Source organism: Acanthopagrus latus, chromosome 20, assembly GCF_904848185.1.
Source record: "Acanthopagrus latus isolate v.2019 chromosome 20, fAcaLat1.1, whole genome shotgun sequence".
Classification (NCBI taxonomy): domain Eukaryota; kingdom Metazoa; phylum Chordata; class Actinopteri; order Spariformes; family Sparidae; genus Acanthopagrus; species Acanthopagrus latus.
The window spans coordinates 12,552,243-12,572,919 of NC_051058.1; the positions used below are offsets into that span (position 1 = coordinate 12,552,243).

General features: G+C 42.3%; 1 protein-coding gene across 15 annotated transcripts in view; it reads left to right on the plus strand.

The window, feature by feature from the left end:
• The window catches only part of LOC119009836 (protocadherin-15-like), a 201,995-nt gene that overhangs the window by 30,460 nt on the left and 150,858 nt on the right, over positions 1 to 20,677 (plus strand). For 11 of the 15 annotated variants that reach the window (XM_037081506.1, XM_037081507.1, XM_037081502.1 and 8 more), the window contains exons 4-5: positions 103 to 228; positions 10,278 to 10,428. In XM_037081506.1, coding sequence (XP_036937401.1) covers positions 10,296 to 10,428 — 133 coding nt within the window. In that variant the 5' untranslated portion in view covers positions 103 to 228; positions 10,278 to 10,295. Of the gene's footprint in view, positions 1 to 102; positions 229 to 7,879; positions 8,267 to 9,873; positions 10,156 to 10,277; positions 10,429 to 20,677 lie in introns of those variants that run through there. The other 4 variants (XM_037081504.1, XM_037081503.1, XM_037081505.1 and 1 more) reach the window with 4 other exon arrangements.

Below are 20,677 nucleotides of genomic sequence, written 5' to 3' on the forward strand. Positions count from 1 at the left end.
ACAGAAAAAGTGATAGACAGGAGTCGGCTGCGACAGTACAAGGGGAATATTTTTATTTTTTTTTATTTGTTGACATTTTTTTTTTTTTTTTTGCACGCGCAGCCGGTTGGAGTTACAGTAACAAGATCTTATCAGTCACATGCTGCGACAGGCCGATCACAAAGCATCAAGGAAGCGAACGACTTGAAACGGCACGTCAACATCCCTCGCTCTCATTTATCATTTCAGGTCAGGTCCCCGTTTTGTCACTTAGCGTCTTTATTTCACTATTTTTAACACACTGAGGCGCGCGTTCTCTATCAATGCCTCCTCTGTTTTTTAAGGTCAAAGTTTTGTGTCTCTCTCTTATGTGAAGTTTCTCTTTTCATTTGCTTGTTTTTCTCGAGTGCCCTTCTCTTTCTTTTCAATCTCTCTGTCTCCCCCCCTCAGATTGCCGCTGTTTCTCTCTTATCTTCCATTCTATCCCATCATCACCCGGCCCATGCCCCATTCTCATTTTCTCCCCACTGGTTCCTGTGATCACTATACATCAGTGGTGAGAGGTTGATGATGTTCAGTGAAACTAGAGGGGCTTTAAAGTGCAGGTCGCAATCTTGTCCTTATTCCTCGTCTCCTCGTTGTTTCTGGCTGGTATCGAAAAATCTCTGTCTTCCTTCTTTCTTTTCTGACACAATCCTTCCTTCTTCTTTTTTTTCACCTTCTGCTCCACCTCTTCCCTCGTTCTCTTGTTCTCTCTCTCCCTTTTTCTGTTTCCACTGCATCTCCATGTTTCTCTTTTTCTCTCCTCCTCATTTCCTTTGTGTGAGCGTCTCTCTCTCTCTCTCTCTCTCTCTCTCTCTCTCTCTCTCTCTCTTTCTGTCTCTATCGGATGTATTTCCTCTCCTCTCTGGAGGAATGAAAACTTTTTGAAGTTCTACCAGAGGAGTAGCGCCTTCAGCCCTAATACACTTCATGCTGGTTACTGGCGCTTACAGCATGGCCCACTATTGTGTGCCACGGTGCTTTGTGAACTTTACCAGGGAATTAAACATAAGCCGGCAACTCCGCACAATTAGGGACTCTTCACGAAGAACTATGCAAGTTGTCATACTCTTCTTAAAGCTATATGTTCCTTTCTTGCACTTGCAGGGGGTTGCATAATCCACTGATAGTATAGATGTCTTTATCCCATTGTCTTTCTGCTACGACTCTGACTTTCATTACAGTCCGCTTCGACCGCGGCCGTGTTGGCTGTACTTATTCTGTTTGTATAATCATGTTTGTCTTAAGTCGTAATGTTTTATTTCACTGCGACTGTCTGTTGCTGTGAAGTTCTTTCAACTTGCACATCACTGGCAAGCCCCCGCCAAGGGAGCGTGGATGAAAACTAGAAGGACATTCAGAGAGCGCGGAACCTCTGCCAAAGCCAACAGTCCAGGCTTCTATCGTATGCAAATCTGCAAGCGCAACCAAAGCAATTAGAATTATGTCAAAATATGGCTGTGGCCTGGCTAAAGACTCATCATATTAGCTATGAATTAAAGGGGAAAGCCAGCATTTTTAACCTGCCCCCTGTATCTACAAGTTTTGGTGTGGAATTCATTCATACTGTTTTGGAACATGCATTAATTTTGCATTGGCTGCAGTGTGATTCTTTGGTTTGGGCAACTCAGACTGTCAAAGTTATCTCCCCTAAGAGGCTGGTCCGTGTATCTGTAATTTTTTTGATATTCAATTGAGAATCCAAAATCAGAAAATGAAAGAATGGTTTGTTATTTCATTATGTATTTATGAATGTGGTACAAAAAACATGTTTGTTTTGTTTTGTTTTGTTTTTTTTACAAACCCACCACATTAACACCAGAAAACCATTGATCATACAGTTAGGAAATAATAATAATGATAATAATAATAATAATAATAATAATAATAATAATAATAATAATAATAATAATAATAATAACAAAAACAGAGAATTGTTTTGCTGCCCTGGTACCATTAATCTGTCGGACAGCAAGCGGGGAGGAGATCAGTGGGTCCCCCTGAAGGTAACAATATAACATTACCCCTGAATTACATAATGCCATCACTCCAGCCCATGTGAAATCAAATATCCATTCTGCTAACAGCTGTAGAAACGCCACTACAGCAGGTGAAATCACTGCACTGCAATTAAACAGAGAATTTTCTGTTTCCTTTCACTTTGACCTGTTGAACAGTGTCATGTGTCAAAGCATTGTCAGTGTTTATAATTTGGTAGACTGTAGCACTATATATAGAATAGTTGCGCTCAAGCTCTGTGACATGTATTGGCTACGATATATCACAATTATAAAGTTTCTGCAGCATATCTAATAGAACAATATGACAGCTATGTGGGATGCTGCAAAAATGCCACTTTTCCCCCAGAATTTGCCAATGCTAGCAGGTTCAAGTCGTGGAAAAACAAGTATTTGTGTTGCCACCAGCTGCACGGACTCAACAGCTGACTGTTTCATTTTCCGAGCTTTTGTCCAGTTGACCAGTGGTGAGCACTATACGTCATTTTAGTCTTTACAATATGGCGGTATGTAAACCTTTATTTACCAAGTAAAACTCCACAGACATTAAAATTCTGTTTTGCAAGAGAGGTCCACAAGTGAAGGTCAAACCTTTGAACTTGATTGCTATAAGTTTACTATCCAATATTTGGGACACCTTAATTGTATCACCATTATCAGGGCATTACCTTAAAATGAGTTTAATCCCTTCAACCCCCCGCAATTTTCTCTATCTTAAAAGTTTTAATATAGTAGCATAATAACTTCACTTGTCGGCTTCTCTTTATCTACATTTCCTCCTCTGTGATTAGTGCGCATTTAATAAGGCGCAATAGTTATCTGGGGTCACATTGTTTATGTAGTTCATGAAAGTATAATAAAAAAGGGGGAAGGCAGCTGCACACTCTGCCAGGATCAGGATCATTGCCAATATAATAAGAGGAAAAGAAAAAAAGAATAAATCATGTGCTGCAAAAAGTGAAGAATCCTAAGTGGAAAAAATTTACAATGACAACTATGAAAACTATGTTAAAATATGTTAAATAAATCAGCTTTTAAAACGAGAGGAGCTGTTCTGTGTTTGAGACAAGGAGGGTGACGGAAGCTAAATATTGACAAAGGAATGTGCAAATGTTCTTAAAGTATAAAGAATATGTGCAATATGCAGACACAATCCTCCCCCCAAAAAATTAGCATTAAGTTTTGAGTCAGCTGTGGAGACTTTATGAAAATGTAACCTGCAGTTCCCACGAGGCAGGATGAGAGTCAGTGTCAGTGGGTGTCCTGGGCAATGTTGATGAGGCCAGCTGAAGTAGGGAAGAAACTGTTGTGAATGCAGCGATTTTAAAAAGTTTCCGTCTGGGATGGGAGGGGTCGGCCGTAGTCTTTCCTGCTTGGTACAGGCCCTGGAAGGATGTCAGTTTGCAGCCGATCACCTTCCTAGCAGAGCAAATGATATGCTGCAGGCCTGCCTTTGCCCTTGGCAGTGGCAGCAATGTACCAGATGGTAATGGAGGAGGTGAGGATTTACTCAGTGCTGGCGGTGTGGAAGTGGACCATCGCTGACTTTGGCAGGTTGAACTTCTCCAGATGCCACAGGAAATAAATCCTCTGCTCTTCGTTATTAATTGTTGTAAGATTGATGTAAGCCTAAAGACAACAGCCTTCCCACTGTTTGCAGCACGGTCTCGCTCCCAACTCGTCAAATGCAACAGCTTGGTCAGTGGCCTTAAGCTTAAAACTGTCACTGTGCACCTGAAGGGCTCAGCAGTCATGTTAGCAATAATACATGATGTGCAACTTCTGGTTAGATTATCATAATAAAGCTTGTGGAAAAACAGTTCACATATTCTGACTTTGGACTGTTGTATTGCCATCTTACAGCCATGGGTTGGTTAGGTTTAGGCGTCAAAACTACTTTATTAGGTTTAGGCACCAACATTACTTGGTTAGGTTTAGGGTCCAAAAGTACTTCGTTGGGTTTAGGCTCTGAAAGTACTGGGTTAGGTTTAGGCTCCAAAAGTACTTGGTTAGGTTTAGGCTCTGAAAGTACTTGGTTAGGTTTAGGAAAAGATAATACTTGGGGTTTAATTAAACTAAAGTAAAATAAAGTCATGTAGCTTAAGTGACACAGGCAATCTAGCACATTCACAGAGATGTTATCTGGCAAGAAGCAGAAATAATTAGCTAGATTAAGAAAGAGCAACAACATGTGTGACCCTCTGAACAAAAGTGTAAGACCTGACAGAATCTCAATTGTAAGCAAGACTGTACCGACTCTTTCATCACCGTCAAAATCCATCTGAGAGATCGGTGTTGTGAGAATAAGTAAACTGGGCTTTGTGGGGAATAGGTTATTGCGTCAGAAAAGTCTACCTTGCTGTCATTTTTTATTCAAGTTCAAATTGCGGTTGTTTCACAGTTCGGTTTACTTAGTGTCCACAACTCTGTTACAGTACTCTGAAATATTAAACAAGGTTTTATTCCTCACCTTTGTTAAACCAAAACTCAAAATGTTCTATTCAACCCTGAGTGAGCTGGTAAAAGCAGCATCAGGTGTACTACTCCAATATAGACTTCATTATTTGACTTGCCTGCTAGAATTTGAGAAAGGTATGAAGTGATGTTTGACAAGCTATGAAAAATTAAACCTGAGAACGAAATGAATGCACTTTCATGTTACTATCCGTTGGGATTGTATGCACCACTTTGATCAAAGCTGCAGTGTTATGTTTATGTCTGTACGCTGGTGAATATCCTTATGTTTCTACTTGTTCGTGTTGCGGTTAGCAATATGTTCTAACACTCAAGATCGTTTAGTCCTAAAAAGAAAAAAATCTAAATTCTTGGAAAATACTCACCCGAAGTGAATTGAGCATATATCTGCAACTACAAGGTCCATGTGACACATCCCGGTGCCAAAACAAAGAGAACGCTTTTGAGGTTTCTGCAGAGGTGTGAGCATCAGTATAGTGTCGATCTCACTGGGTCAGAGTAAAATGATTGGTTGGTTGCCAGCATAAATTAAATATTGAAATCCCGTGGAACACAATTTGCATTTTTGGAGTGAATACCCACTCGGAATGATGCAGTTGCAGCCCAAGACCTGTAGGAAGTCACAGCACAACTCCTTTCAGGACTGATGTTAATAAAGTGTAGCAGAGCAGAGTTAGCTTGGTGTTGGAATTGTGTTAATACACTTTTAGCTTTCTCCCATTAAGTGGGTGTGATGCACGACTAGGACACTAGGGTTTTAGAGGTTGGACAGGATATGCAGGATGCAGTTCTTTTGAAGCTATATGATTGCTGTTATCCATACATAAGTGACAATGGATTGCATTAATTTAAAATGTTCTGATTTAATTCATGTTAATTGTCGAGTCTCACCCTCGACTTGTCAAATACTAAAACTCAACAATCTGCTGTCATACAAATTGATCCTCTAAAGCCGTCCACTTGAATTAGGTATCCCTGACACAACATGATACAATTCCAAAACAGACAGACAGAATCCAATTCTATTTTTAATGTATTTTAGATATATTGTCAAGCCCGCGCAAATTCCCATGATGCAGGCTAAGTCCATCACTTTATCCCCAATATCGCAATACAACCACCAAAGGTTCCTTTGCAGAGATTAGTAGCCCGGGGACTCAGCCTTATTAAAAAACTACCGGAATTATTTATAAAACTCATCAACGGAGCGAGCGTGACATCAGGGCCTCTGAGAAAGTTCTGAACTCATAAACATCCAGCTTCCCTGGCGATTCATAAAAATCAGTGCCACAGAAAAAAAAAAAATACCATCTGCCTCTCCTTCTCCTCTCCACAATGTCAGAGGTGTGATCAGTTTCCTCTGCGGGGCCTTCCCTGACACTCTCTTACATCTTGATCACAGCCCGCCACACCTGCACGCCATTATGGATAGATTGAAGCGCCAGAGTTTAATATGTTAAACTCAATTAAGGGTGGTTAAGAGCAGCACCGTGGCATTGTGAGTGTAAAGTGTGTCCCTCAAATGAAGCTGCCCCCAAGCACCCGTGACTGCTGGATTTCACCTCTGGGGTTTGGCAGAATATCACAATTACATTTTCGTTGTCAGCCAACTCCATCTCCATTCAGGGGGTAGGGCAGTGGTGATCTGACTCTGTCAGTAATCTCTGCCATGGGAACTTCACAAATCAGTTCTAATTAAACAGGCGGCAGATTTTGCGTGGCGGGAAGCAGTTAATGTTGTTTTTGCTGGATAAGAGCGGCGAGACCTCGGTTATAGCTTCAATCAGGATCTTTTCTATCTGTAGAATGAAGAATATTCTCAGTATTACCATTGGGACTGGAACAAAACAATGCTAAATAGGTTAAGGGGTTTATATACCATAGTACTGTGGCTTGACTAATTTGGGTATATCAAATGAATCATGCTGTGGATAGAAATAGAACGTAGTTCTAGTTATTCTGAACAAAATATGATTTAACTTTAAAGACATAATTACATATTCCAATTTGAATGCTTGTAATTGACTGTCAGTTCGGCTAAAAGCCCTTCCCTTAATTACTGCTGCTATGCCTTCCTGTCAAACGTCCTGTTCTGGATGCAGTTTATAGTGATAGCGGTGGTAGATTTTCCAGAGTATACAGTAAACAGGTGCAGCTTTTTTTCATTTTGACAGCAAGCATAAGCTAATTCTAATGCTAAAACTCTTTCAGGTGGTTGAAAATTCTGTCCCCAGCTGATGTAGTTGATTTGTTTTCAAATGAGTGGCATGTTAAAGTGCTTTTGAGATGCACACAATCTGCACATAGATGGTCCACTGTTCACAATGTGTGTACCTCACAAAATAAGAAGCCTACACACACTAGCTATAGCCTACTGAGCCACTGGCAACTTGGAACTTGCCTAGTCACTAACTAATCAGAGCGATACTACAAACTTAAAGAATTCGTACGGTGGTGTTGTCTTCATTTTATGTTTTAAAGAACTAAAGTGTGTAAGGATTAAGTGTGTTTATGTGTCCTAAACTGTTAACGTTAGCATGCCGCACTAACGAGCTGTAGCAGCTACAGGAGCTGCCTCAGATGCATCGTATCTTGCAGGGTAATGCTAGCCCTAGCTCTGGGCAATAGAACAGCAGTACTGATAGGACTGTTATCAAAATGTATTTTATTTAACATTACACTTATTAGAACAAGACAAGAAAGGTTGTTTCATATAATCTTTTAAATGAAAGATGGATTACAGAGCCAGTGCATCTTGAAAACATAACACCATCTAATTCAAGCTTGCCTGGAGTTAAAAGCTCCCTAAACCTAAAAATGAGGATACAGCTACTAAATGTATCAAATAAATCTGATATACTAGCGCCCTGGCTACCCTGAGCAGGTATTGCACGAGGCAGGACAGAGTACACTGATATCTGTATATCCTCAAACAACTAAATCATCTGTTATCAGTAGATTGATTTGGGGTGGGCGGGGCTTAACCAAATGTGGATGGTGCTTAAACCAGAAGGCGCTAACCAGGGCAGACATGGGTTAATCAAGTTGCTATATTCATTATTTACAAGAATTCTTTTTACATATTGTTTTTGCTTCCAAGAGGAAGATAAGTACTTACTGTTACATTAATGTATTTAGCTAAGGACGTAACACTACACTACTGCTGTAGGTACTGACTTAGTTAGCCACGCACGCTAACATTTGCAGTTTCGAGCAAAAATGCAAAATAAAAGCATTGTTTAATCCTTTATTCTTACTCTTGTTTTTGTGCTTTTGGTTTTGTAACAAGATGTAAAATGTGTCGTGATGCAGCAAAGGACAGAGATGTGGGGAATTAAGCAATAAGAGCTTTTTATTGAGGTTCCAGAGATGAAGGCGAGGACAAAGTTCTCTCTGAGCTGTCTTGCAGGGATTGTGGGCAGACAGACAGGCAGATGAGGCAATCCAGAGTCACATAGAATACGATCAGTAATTGTAAACTAAGAATCAGAGAGGCAACTCTCACAGTCGAGACAATGATCCAGCAATAAGGAGCAGTGATTAACATACTGGAGGAGGTGATGAGCTGATGGGATGCAGGTGAACAGACTGGAAACGGGGGGTGACTTGATTGGAGAGGGGAATGAAGTCCACACCCACAGCACAGACACACAGAGAGATACAAGCAAGGAAACACAGAGAAGGGAGTAAGACAAGACAAGACATGCTGTGGCCATGACAACATGAAAGACACCACCATGTAAGCCCTTAAGGTACCAGGTACTGCTCTTATTAATTAGTGGGGATTAGTTCAGATTGTGTAAAGGAAATTATTCTGGTTGGAATCTGACTAATGTGATGACTCAGAAGTCTTTACTTCATGCTGCATGGAGACTCTCCAGACTTTCAGAGTGCCTTGACATCAGTACACACAACACTCTTAAATGAGTAATAGTGAAGATATAGTGTTAAATATTACTCTGGTAGTCACGTATAAGAATACTGGAGTGGAAGTATCTTATATCACATGTACTGAATATTAAAAGTAACTTTTCTGGCATATTACAGTATCAGAACTACAAGTAACAGTAATTAAACAAACACTTCCATGTATTTGTAAGCTTTATTCTTAGTGCTGTTTGGTGTTGGCATTATTGACTGAATGATCTGCATTTTTCTGATGATCAGAATCAGTGTTTATGGTATCCAACTGTGGATTGAATAAATAATTTTAAAACGTGCTACTTTTTAGATTACATGCTGCATTAGAGCCAGAGTAACCAGTAACTAAAGTAAAAAGTACAACATTTGTCTCCCATGCTTTAAATGGAAGTACAGTACTTGAGCAGATGTACTTGGTTACCTCCCATCACTGCTTGTCATACATTCGAATGCGTATCATGTCTTTCTCAGTGGAATGTTTTGGGGTTTTTTTTTCCAGCAGACTCTCGTGCAGCATCCTCACAACTTAATACATAGACTCGCACAGATGTCACCGTATCAATACCTTGATGTACATTTACCCAGTTGTTAAACCAAAAACCGTTGCCATTAAGCGAATGATCATGTCAGACCGTGTTCTGGGGACCTTATTTTTCTTCTTGTTTATTCAGTTATGGAAGAGATTTCTCCTCCAAAACTACATACTGGTCCTTTTAAATCCCAGACTGGCTGGGAGGTATGGTTGAAGGAGGGGGGAGGGGGACTGGATGTTCTCTCCCTTTCACCTACCATACAAGTAAACACCACCTGAGATGAACGCTTTCTTCGTGGAGAGCTGAAAGATGTTCTCTCTTTTGTAGGTCATCTAGACTCACTTTTAAATATTTGTGCGAGTAAGTGGGCAGCACTGATGCCAGATGGGTTTTGGGGGGGGGTCTGGCTTTACCACAAGCAATCAAAAGACCAATTTATAGACACGTACGCGCAATTTCAGACAGAAACTCGCATGCCTCTTTGACTGAGAACTTCAAAGAAATCTTGTATTTTCCCCCTCAGCCCCACAACTCTCCCTGAAAAATTTAACCTAATTAGTCTGAACTTAAGTGATCCGCGTGCACAAAACCTGCGCACTAACACACACACACACACACACACACACACACACACCAGCTTGATATATTTATCTCGCTCGCTCCTCTGTGAGCATCTGCAGTGTATTATCAGCTGTGTCATTTCTCTCCGTTGCTGCCGTGGGCATTTCTAACACAAAATATTTCCTTCTCTATCATCATCCACAGGTTGCTGTATTTTTTTCCCATTGTGGTGACAATCCCTGTGACATGTTCACTTTGACGCCCGGTCACGTAGATGATTGATCAAAGATTGTTGATTGTAAGAGGAAGACGCCTCGATGTGTAGCCGCGAAAATGAATATTAAACGCCACCTGAGGTTTTAGATTATGAAGGCAGTCTCACCTGAGGGATGTAATGGAGTGTGCCGTCAATATGGAGAGCATCTTTTTTCATTCAAAGCGTACTTCTGGAGGGAAAGCGCGTACAGTTCTGCTACATCAAACTCTCTATGAGTGGCGCGGCTGTTTTTTTTTTTTTTTTTCCCCCCTCTCAGTGGCAGATGTCATCTTGTGAGTGTGTTAATGTGTGCTTCCACATCGCTGTTCGCTGAAAGCCCGAGCACAGGTGGCGCGGCCCACGAGAGGAAGTACATGAAAATGACTGCTTTTAATGTTGCAGCCGAAAATGAGGTGAATGATCATGACTGACCTGTGTTTATGTGTTTTCCCCTCCTCCTCCTCCTCCCCCTCCTCCTCCTCCTCTCTGCAGCTGGATGCTCGGTGAAGCATGGTGCTGAAGATGGTTAGGACGCACTTAATGGGGCCACTGTCATGGGGCCGGGTCAAATGGCCGCGTATAATGGGAACAGGAGTCCTTTATCTGCTGCTGCTATCAACCTGTCTCGGCCAAGACACTGAAGGTAAGGGCACTGTCTTCAGTTGCCATCGCTTTTTCACTCACAGTTTCTGTCTTTTGACTCGTCTCTTCCCTCTGTCTTCATCCGTACGCTCGGTTTTATAATTCAGAGTCGGATCAAGTCCGCTCAGGTGGGATTTAGTGTCAGAAATGTGCACATAACTTTCTTGACTTCAGGCTTATTCTAAGCAGTGAGCACATTTCAAGCAGCTGGGTCACAAGATTTTCCTGATTCATCGCTGACCTGTGATATCTGTTGATGACTGACGATGATTAGAGCTTTGATTAGACAGCTACAACTAAAACTAACAGAGAGTATTAGAATAAGCATTAATGCTCAGAAACACATCAGTTGTCTCCTATTGTACGATGCTACAGCTCTGGGTTCCCCCTCTGTCTTGAACTCTCTATTTTAGCTTACTGTCTCTTTAAGGCTGCCCACCTGAATACCCAGTCTGCTCTCATTGGTCAGCTCACACATACATGAGCCAGTGCCACAAAACAAAGGGGGGGCAGCTGTGCTAAAACAAATCTTTACGTCTCAAACTAGTTGCTAGGCATAAAATATGCGAATGTGTCATGTGGTGATGTAGTGCAGTGTCACAAAGATGTGGATTTGAAGGCAGTACTACTGAGGAGGTGTTTCAGGAGCAGTGTTTTCAGTGGGAGAGAGGAGCTTCTGTTGGTGCTGATTTTTACCTTTAAAATGAAAATATATGAAACACTGAAGGAAAGGCAATATATTTAAACTATATAATAAATCATTTAATAATGAATTTTATACAAAAGGTCCAGGGTATAGCATTTAGGGGGATTTAAAACATATAATATTTACAATTATGTTTTCATTGGTGTTAAAGCATCGAATCTGAGTATCAGTGCTTTTGTTACTATAGAATGAGCCTTTTATATCTAGAGGGACTGGATCCTCTTCAGTCCCTGTTTGAACACGTTTTTTGAACAACAGTGATTAAAAATGGCAGCCAGTAGAATACATGCATAAATAAACCCGAGCACAAGTGCCAGCATCACCGCTTTCATTGTCGGAGCCAGACACCAGGAGACACAACCAGCTCTAACAGGCCAGATCACAGTTTGTTCAAAAATTCCAAACGCTGATGGTAAAAAGACCTTACACGCCATAACTGCTGCTTAACTTCTAGGGAGGTAAAACCAGGGCTTAATTTGTCCTGGATCCTTCTCCAGCTACATTTCCTTTGTCACTAACACAATCTGTAAATACATCTCATGTAATATTTAATGCTATCTGTTCTTCCCACTGAAGTTACCCGTAAACTGCTCGTTTGCCTCTTTTGTATGCATTTTACATCGGTTCATGCAAGTTATGCTGGCATGTGGATTAATGCTTTTTGCTGTGTGAATATTTTTGCATAATTTCGCTGTAAGCCACACACAAGCAAGTGGCCATAGTGCTGTGAGATGGTGGAGTGAGTTTATGACAATTTTGACGTGTTCGTACGTAGTCCACAGTACTAAAGTGGGCCACCACTCAGTTGCAACCTGAAGTATCTCAGTGTCTACTGGATGGAATGGCACATTCATGCAGTCAGGCTTGGTCCCCAGAGGATGAACCCTACTAGATGGATTGCCATGAAATTTGGTACTGGCATTTATGTTTATGTCAGGATGAATTATGGTAACGTTCTGATTATTATTGGGGGTTAATCTGGATCCCCAAATTCGACCATGGTCCAGTTTACAGAGCGACTAATGAAATAACACCACGATTTGGACGAAACTTAGCATGTTAGCAAGCATACCAAAAGGAACGGGGTGCAGTCTGAATGTCTGGGTGGACGTCAGAGTCCGGGATGATCCGTGTCGGTGCCCTGGTGTGTTACAGTGTTTCCTGTCTTACTTCACAATGTGAGAAAATCTGCAGTAGTTGTAATGGATCATGGGAAACAAAAAAGAAGAAAAGTGTGCTTAGGATATTTTAATGTTGGAAAAAAAAAAAAAATCTCTGATGTGGGAGCAAACTGAAGCAAGGTAAGACAGAAATGAAATCATCACCGATGGGAGGGCTCAGCGTAATACTCTCCTGACATCCCGCTCGATTTGTCAGAATATTAATATCGCATTTAACTCTCAGTCCTTGAGATTTATATGGCTGGCATTTAGTTGACAGGGGCTGCAGCCAAAGGTGAACGCCTGTGAATGCGTCCGCTTACGTGCAGTGGTAGATGTGGAGCGTATGTAAGCATCAGGTGTGTGTACACTCAGTGCAGGTTTAGTGAGGCTTTTAGCTTTTCCTGGACACATCCACCCCCCACCCCCTTTTTTTGTTCCCTCTCCTTATCACACATGTCTGTTTACATACAGCTGCCCCCGTAAGAGTTTCTGAAATTGTTGGCAGGGCCTAAAAACAAATTTAAAAAACAGCCGTTATTCTGGTAGATCTGCGCATAACAGGAATAGTAGGTTATAATGAGCCTGGAGTTTTTGGGGGGAGGGATGACAGACGATCAGTTCGGGTCCTCTCGCGACACGAGTGCCGGTGTGTTTTTAATGAGCTCAAGTCCCAGTTTGAACGGTTGGGTCTTAGCTTTCTGGACACACGCATGACAAGAGTACTAGTATGTTTTAATTAGCCTGGGCCCTAAGGTAAGAGACCATATTTTTTTTCTTGCTCACTTTTTGGTTTCCCTGGTGACAAAAGTAGGCTATACTGGTATGTCTTTAATGAGCCTCGATCTCAGGGTGAGAGTCCGCACAGTGTGTCAAATCAGGCTCTTGGGCTGAAAGTTTGTTTTCTTTCCACCCCTTTCAAAACTGTCATAACTTCTAAATGATTAAAGCAAAGTTCACCCAAAACATGGAAATGGAGTTATTATCTGCTCACGCTCGTCTGGTCGAGTTTCGAAGTCCCAGCAAACATTTCTTGGAGCTTCACAGTAAAACAAACAGCGTACACCATATTTGCACAGTGGCCATTTTCTGCTGTTGCCAAGCTCTGGTTGGGAAGCTCAAATGTTGTATTGGTGTTTCCAGGTTGGAAGTTGTACATTTCACTGCTAATGAGTAGTGAAAATGGAAATCAGGTCGCGTTTCAAGATGGAATGCCTTGATAACCAATCAGCGGCAGTTAGGCAACAGCTAACATCAGAATTTATCAGTTTCTTTGCTCACAAACACCTCATGGCCTAGCTGCTACAGTCAAGATGTCGGCCTCATATAGGGTGCAAAGAACATCTTTTCAGATCAATTTTGGATCTCTGTGCTTGAAGAGACTTGGATTATGCTGGACGAGCTGTTTGGATCCATTTTACCCCAGCTGTTTTTTCAGACACCAACAAACAAGCTCCAGAATGAGTCAAAAACCACAGACTTTAAATTGAACTTCTCCTCTATGATCACACCGTCTTCCCCCTGAACCACTCAACATGCATAAAAACCTCAAGCCATTGTTGCCGTGTTTTGAAATGGCAGACAGAAAAGCAGACCCTCTGGTCTGCTGTATTCCTGTACTTGCCTCTGATTAGGGATTCAGCTGAAGCCCGCAGTGTGTAGGCGGTGCTTCGCTGGTTCGTTTTAATTGAATGTGACTTATCTGCGAGTGTGAACAAGACACAACAGAAGGCACGAAAAAGAGTCACGCTCGAGTTGTCATGCATCGCGTGTGATGCGCGCCCGTCTCTGTGTTCAGGGCGGCTCGTCCTTATTTTTATTTTTTTTTATGCCTAAATGCTTGTGAATGTGCTTCCCTTTGCACCTGTGTGATTGTCTGTTCCTGCATGACAATGAAGCCGTGTGCCTGTTTGTGATAACATGCCTGTGATTATGTGGCACAGCTGCACTGTGTTCAATGATAAGACCGCTTGCCAACACAGAGAGAAGGGGTGCAATAACATAAAAGCCAGATAGCCAACTCCCTATATTTGTGGATGTCACTCCCTCTCACTGCTACCCTCTCAGCTTTCTGCTAGCTTTCTGCGACATGTACCGACTCTATTTAAATGTCAGTGACTAGCGTGACTCTTTTTCTTTCCCCAAACCGATCTCTGCTCACAAGCCCGTCTCCGCGGAGTGTCACTCTGAATCACCTCGCACTCACAGCTGTGTCGAACTGGGTATGAAGAAATGGGTAAATTGTGAGACGCATCTACCGTGAGCAGGTAACATCTGTCACAGTGGAGGCATGTAGTGATGACATATTTTTGCAGGCTAACCCGGAAGTTAGTGTAGTCTATTAGTATAGCTGCAGCTCCCTGGACAAAAGGCCAATTCAATCGGATTCTGGCTCATTGCAGAAGATGATCTCCTGGGGGGGTGGGGGGTGGGGGACACTTTTATGCGTCCATGTTTTGTTCACCAAGGTAGTCTTGATTAATTAACACCACTTTAATGATTATGAATTTGAAGTGTGAGTGAATCGCCAAGAGTAAAAAGCCAACATCATCCTGTAAACGAACTACACGCATCATGACCACTAAGCTTCCTACCACACCATACAACACGTGCTTTACCACAAGTCAATCGGAATAGTTTGTAGAGCTGATGAGTCTCTGTGTTCGGCATATTGATGTTTTAATGTCCCCGACAGCCTCAGCAGTCGCATTTAATCACTTGTTAGCAACCACCTTCGTAACCAGGACACACAAGGGAACAAACTAATTCCCCTGCAATGTAGTGGGTATAAAGAAACCTATGGTGAACTCTAATTTTGGAGTGAAAGTGGTATCATGTCCAGGCTTTAGGACGCCTTCCTATCCCACTCTATGCTAGCCGCATTTCAATCAAACATTTTAGATCAGTGCCTTTTTTCCATTCATTACTGTTGTGCAAATAAGAGTCGGATCATCAGATAAGGAGCAGGCGACGCTAATCCTCCAGTTAGTTGACATTAAATCTGGCAAAAGATGAAGCATCTGCCGAAAACCTGAGGTAACATGACAATGTCATGCACATCAGGATTGATAAGTCTTTTAACCCCCTAACCCTAACCCTGACGCACCAACTTTTCCACCTCAACCAGCATAACCAGCACTCTATGCTGCCAGTGAGGGGAGAACTTGATGGGGGACCTTTTATTTTAGATTGATGTGATGAGAACCTAAATTTAGCTCCACATTTATCTTCACTTCACTGCACGTTTTTTTTTTCCATAACTGTGATGCATCAGTGTTGGAAAAGTGTATGAAAGATTTGCGTGGATTGCGTGGTGTTGTTTTATGATACAGCAAAAGTCAGAATTTAAATTTAGATAATGTTTCCCTCATTATCCAGCACTCACTGACTGGGGCCAGATCACCCCGGATCACGCTTGATTGAGTTCAAGATGGATCTTTTTAAAAGTACTTTTAAGGAAAGAGATTTCTTTTTTTTTTTTTTTTAGATGCGCATCTTTTTAAAACATTGCTCCTTGACACTGCTCGAGGTTAAACGCTCCACGGGGGTGCCTAAGATGGACACTTTGGCCTTTATTGTATATATTGATCGTCTGACTGATATTTCCTTCCAAAAGTCCTTGCCTGCCTGCCTGCCTGCCTGCCTGGTTTCCAACCTCTGACTCACTGCCCACATCCCTTTTCTCCCCCTTTGACCATTTGATCTCCCTCAACTTCCATAATATTCAGCCGCACAACAATGGAACAAAGCCTGTCCAATCACACATATGTCTCCGCCAGGGAAGTATTGATTTCCTCCCTGTTAAACTCTATTCGGTCGTGCAGGTGTTCACATTATTTTGTCTATCCCAGTGGGATAAAGAAGGTAGACACGTATGCGCTTAAAAGAAATTTGCTGCACTGCTCTCGTCAGTCATCCCACTGTGGTTGGCTGCTGGTGCAGATTTATGGCGTGTTTTTCTGCATGTGTCAGCATGTGTGAGGGTGTCAGTGTGCGGATGTGGGTGGAGTTGAAGTTTTCAAGGTGATTTTAATATTTATTACCGCTTTTTTCCTTTGTTGTAAGATGTTTCCTCTGAGGTGAAGTGTCGCTTTCGTCGTCTTCTCCGTCGCCGCTTTTGTCCCTCTCGCCCGGCTTTTTTCTTCTACTTCTCATCAGCCTCTTGTCATCTCCCTGTTGTTCCCCCCCATCTCCGAAATCAGACCGGTATTTCTCTAGATTGGTGTTTCTCCGCCTCCCTCCGCTTCTGGAACTTTTCCCCTCTCTCGCATTTATTGCCGTTTCTTCTTGTTTTTTTTGTTTTGTTTCGTTTTTTCCTTTCCTCTGAGCTGTCTCCTTTCCTCCCTTACCCTTACCTCACTCTCAATGGCCCTCTTTGTTCCCGCCATCCCTGTATATACATATACTCCTTTCAAAAGACGGCAGCTTATGTATTGCATTAAGTGAACAAATTGCACCAGAGACTTTGTCCTTGACACACACATGTATAGGCTTTACACTTTCAGGCACCTCGGTCTGTATTTGAACAGTGTGTGAGTGTGTCAGTCTGAGTGTGTGTGTGTGTGTGTGTGTGTGTGTGTGTGTGTGTGTGTGTGTGTCTGTGTGAATAATAAACAGAGAGTGAAGGAATAACCATTTGACATGATGACATCTGTGTATTGTGCTGCATTGTAGCTACTGAAGTGAGCGTTTGCATGTGATCTGATTGTTAGCGTAGCTTAGCTGTGTTGGTAATGACCCTCACTGACGTTGCTACGTGAGGAGGACGAGGACAAGGGTTAAATGAAACAAGGAACTGAGCTCAACAACTGTCTTTGGAGATGATAGTCAAGTTTTTTTTTTCTTTCTTTCTTTCTTTTTTTTTACTAGCTGAAACCAAAACACACCCCTCCTACTCCAACTTCGCTCTGCTCACCATGTTAGCTGAAAGTCAAGTGTGGTTTTAAACAACGGACAGGTTTAGCAGCTCGCCCTGGATCACGTTTTGATTGGACGTAACCACCCCATGAGTTCAAGATGGATCTTTTTTGAAGTAAAGTACTTTTTTAAGGAAAGATTTTTTTTAATGCGCCTCTTTTTAAAACATTGCTCCTTGACACTGCTAGAGGTTAAACTCCACGGGGTGCCTGAGATTGACATTGATCTTCTCATCTTTTTCTCAGAAATAAACCGAGGGGATAATGCTTTACCTAATATGTCAAACTTGTCCTTTCAAATGCGTAGTTTAGTCCCCCTCCCCAAAAAATAAATAAATCCTGGATATATGTACAGACACTACAGCCGCCGTGATGGGTTTCCGTAAAGGGGCGTTTGGGTTTACGGTATAGAGTGTTTATGTATTTCCACCCATGTGTCCTCACAACAACTACCCTCTGATTACCACCACTACTGCTGTCAGCTGTGTTCAGCCTCGCGCCGGTCGAGAACAGACCTGACATACTGAGGCAGAGACAACGCGAGAGAGGGAGAGAGAGAGGAAGAAGAGAGTCAGGATAATGGATAAGCCAGCACAGTGACAAAGTGGTGATCCCTACAGCTCCGAGCCTGCGCCTGTGTGTGTGTGTGTGTGTGTGTGTCTTTGTGTGTGTGTGCGTGTGTGCGCGCGAGTGGGTCCACAATCCGTTTTCTCCAGAGATACATCAATCTAACACAAGGTCACACTGTCTCTCTTCCGCAATCCTCTCTTTTTTTACTCCTCTCCTCTCTTCTTTCAGTCGCCCCTCTGACAATCCCTGCCTCTTTTTTTTTCTTTCTTTCTTCTTCTCTGTCCTCCCCCGAACTGTCTCTCTCCTCTCCAATTTTGTCCTCTGTCCTCCATGGATGAATGGATACGGGGGGTGGGGGGGGTGCGGATGGAGAGATGAATGGGTGATGGATGAACGGGCTGGCTGGTTGGGTAGAGGAGGCAAGACGGAGAGGAATCGGACCCCAGGGAGAGGTGTGGATTGGTGTACCTGCTGATGGAGGCTTAAAAAGGACGCGACACATGAGAACATTTACAGGAAAAAAAACGGCCTTTTTTCCAGCAGCCCGCTCCCTTTTATTCCTTTTTACGTTTTACGAGCTGTATCTCTCCATCCTCTAGATGGAGAAAGTGCGCTGTGTGTTTTTCGAAGTTTTGGCGAGCCAGCCGGTTAATTCTGTGGCAAAACTTTTTTTCGGTAAGCGGGCTGAAACGCGCTGTGAGCCGTGTTGCTATGAGGACAATTCGTGGCTTCCTGTGCTGAGCATTTTTCATGTGCACAATATTAATAATGTGCTTTTAATAAGTAAATTATCTCAAAGAGGCTCTTTGCATATTAATTAAATTATATAAAAAAAGGCACGATTTGTAATTAACTTAAAAACCCTGTGGAACGCTATTAATGGCTCCACGCCCACACGTACTCTGGAAATGCTCGGCGCACACACTTAAACGCATCGTGTTCACAATATTAGGTCACTATGATGCCAATTAATCCTCCATTAACTTTATTGTGTGCACATGTGCGGGGAAACCCAAAACCCCAAAAACGTTTTCCTGCAAATCCGACAGCGTTGTTTAAATTTAAATGAGCTAATGACCTAACATGCTTTTGTTTGTTTTGTTTTTTTTCATTTCTCTCAGTGTGTTATAAAGGTTCTTGTACATGTACAACGTTTTGAGACTTACATCTGTGACAACAGGAAGTCCTCTGATTGTCCCAGAGAAAACACTGCAACCTCGTCAACAGTCCCGCCTTAAATTCCTTGACAGTGGCATTCAAGCATTAAAATATGAACTTGACGCAAGTGCATATTGAACGTCAGACTCTTGTTATATTACCTGTTTCACCTCTGTCTTGTGAGGTGGACAGTACCATCATAAAATGTTTATTCTGCCGTTTTTGCAATCAAAAGTGCGAAACAGCTTTTACAAACTCCTTCCCTTCCAAATCTTCTTGGAAGTCTGATCGGTGCAGACGTCTCTAGAGATCACGTCTCTTTTGCTTTCTTTTTGTGTGTTAACATATTATCCCAGCATATTTTGTTGGAGTTCAACGTCGCTTGGTTTTTCCCAATCACTGTCTAGACTCCAGGCGAGGTAGCCAAGCGAGTACTTAACAGATGGTAACGAGCAGAATGCAGTCAAGAACAACTTCAGCCCAAATGAGCACAAGTATGGCACAGTAAAAACAAATTTGATTAAAAAGCTTTGGAAACTACTTCTGAACTGAACTTTTTTTTTTACACTGTTGGTGGATATTGTGTCAAGATATATTGATTGTCAGAATGTATGTTACCCTCATTAGTGCAACATGTAATTAATATGTACATTTGTGAGCTTTTGAGGTACTGGTAGGAGGATTTTAGTACATTTGGAGTCCCATGAGCTGTTTTTCTGTTTCCAGTGTTTATGCTAAGCTATGCTAACTGGCTTCAAATCTGCTCACATGAGTGGTATCAATCTTCTCATCTAACTCATAGAGAGACAGCAAACATCATCAAATGATTTCCCAAAAATGTCAGACTGTTGCCTTTTAAGGTTGTTTCTGTTGCTTGACCACAGTACCATCATCATTTAGTCCACTCCCCAGCGGACAGGACACAAGGATACAGAGCAGCGTGGGACCGCCTGCTAGGTTTTCAGTCCTGTGAAATGGGCCCACAGTGCATCATTCACAGGCCTGGACTGAAACATCATCAGATGAAACGAGTCAATTATTTCAGTGGAAGCAGGCCAGTGTGATGGCTTTCGATGCCTGTGGTATTCTTCACTGTCATTCGGGAAGAGAGCGTCCTCGGCCCTGCCAACACTTTCCGCTTTCTGTCCGTGTCGTCTGATTCTGTGCCACCGAGTCAACCTCTGCAGACACACTGCTAATTTCTCATTGGATTATGTGTTCTGCAGCTATGATTAGCATTTGGATTTTCATTCTTAATGTGTGCTTCTGGTCTTCCACAGCCTTCCTTTGGCATTTAATAGACTTTTATTCACACCCCCCCCCACTATGTTCTATTGCTGCTCCAAATACGTTTCTTTACTGTCCTCAAATGAAACCTCAAATACTATCTAGTTCATGGTAGGAAACTTGGCAAACCTACAGCAAACAATGAGTTGTTGGCTTTAAATACACAGTGCACATTGGGTTTTGTTGCTATATGTCAGCACTGTGATGAACTGGCAACCTGTCCAGAGTGTACTCTGCCACCGACCCAGTGTCAGCTGGGATCTACTCCAGCTACCCTGCACACAGGATAACTAGTTATAGGTGATGGACTTCTGTCCTCACTCTGACATAACTCCTGGTGTTGCCAACGTATCCGTGACCAAATCAAAGTGCACTGCAGCATTGGCAAATTTCATTTTAGGACAAATTAAGATTAGTATTTGGCACCACAATAAATATGCACATCGGAGAGGA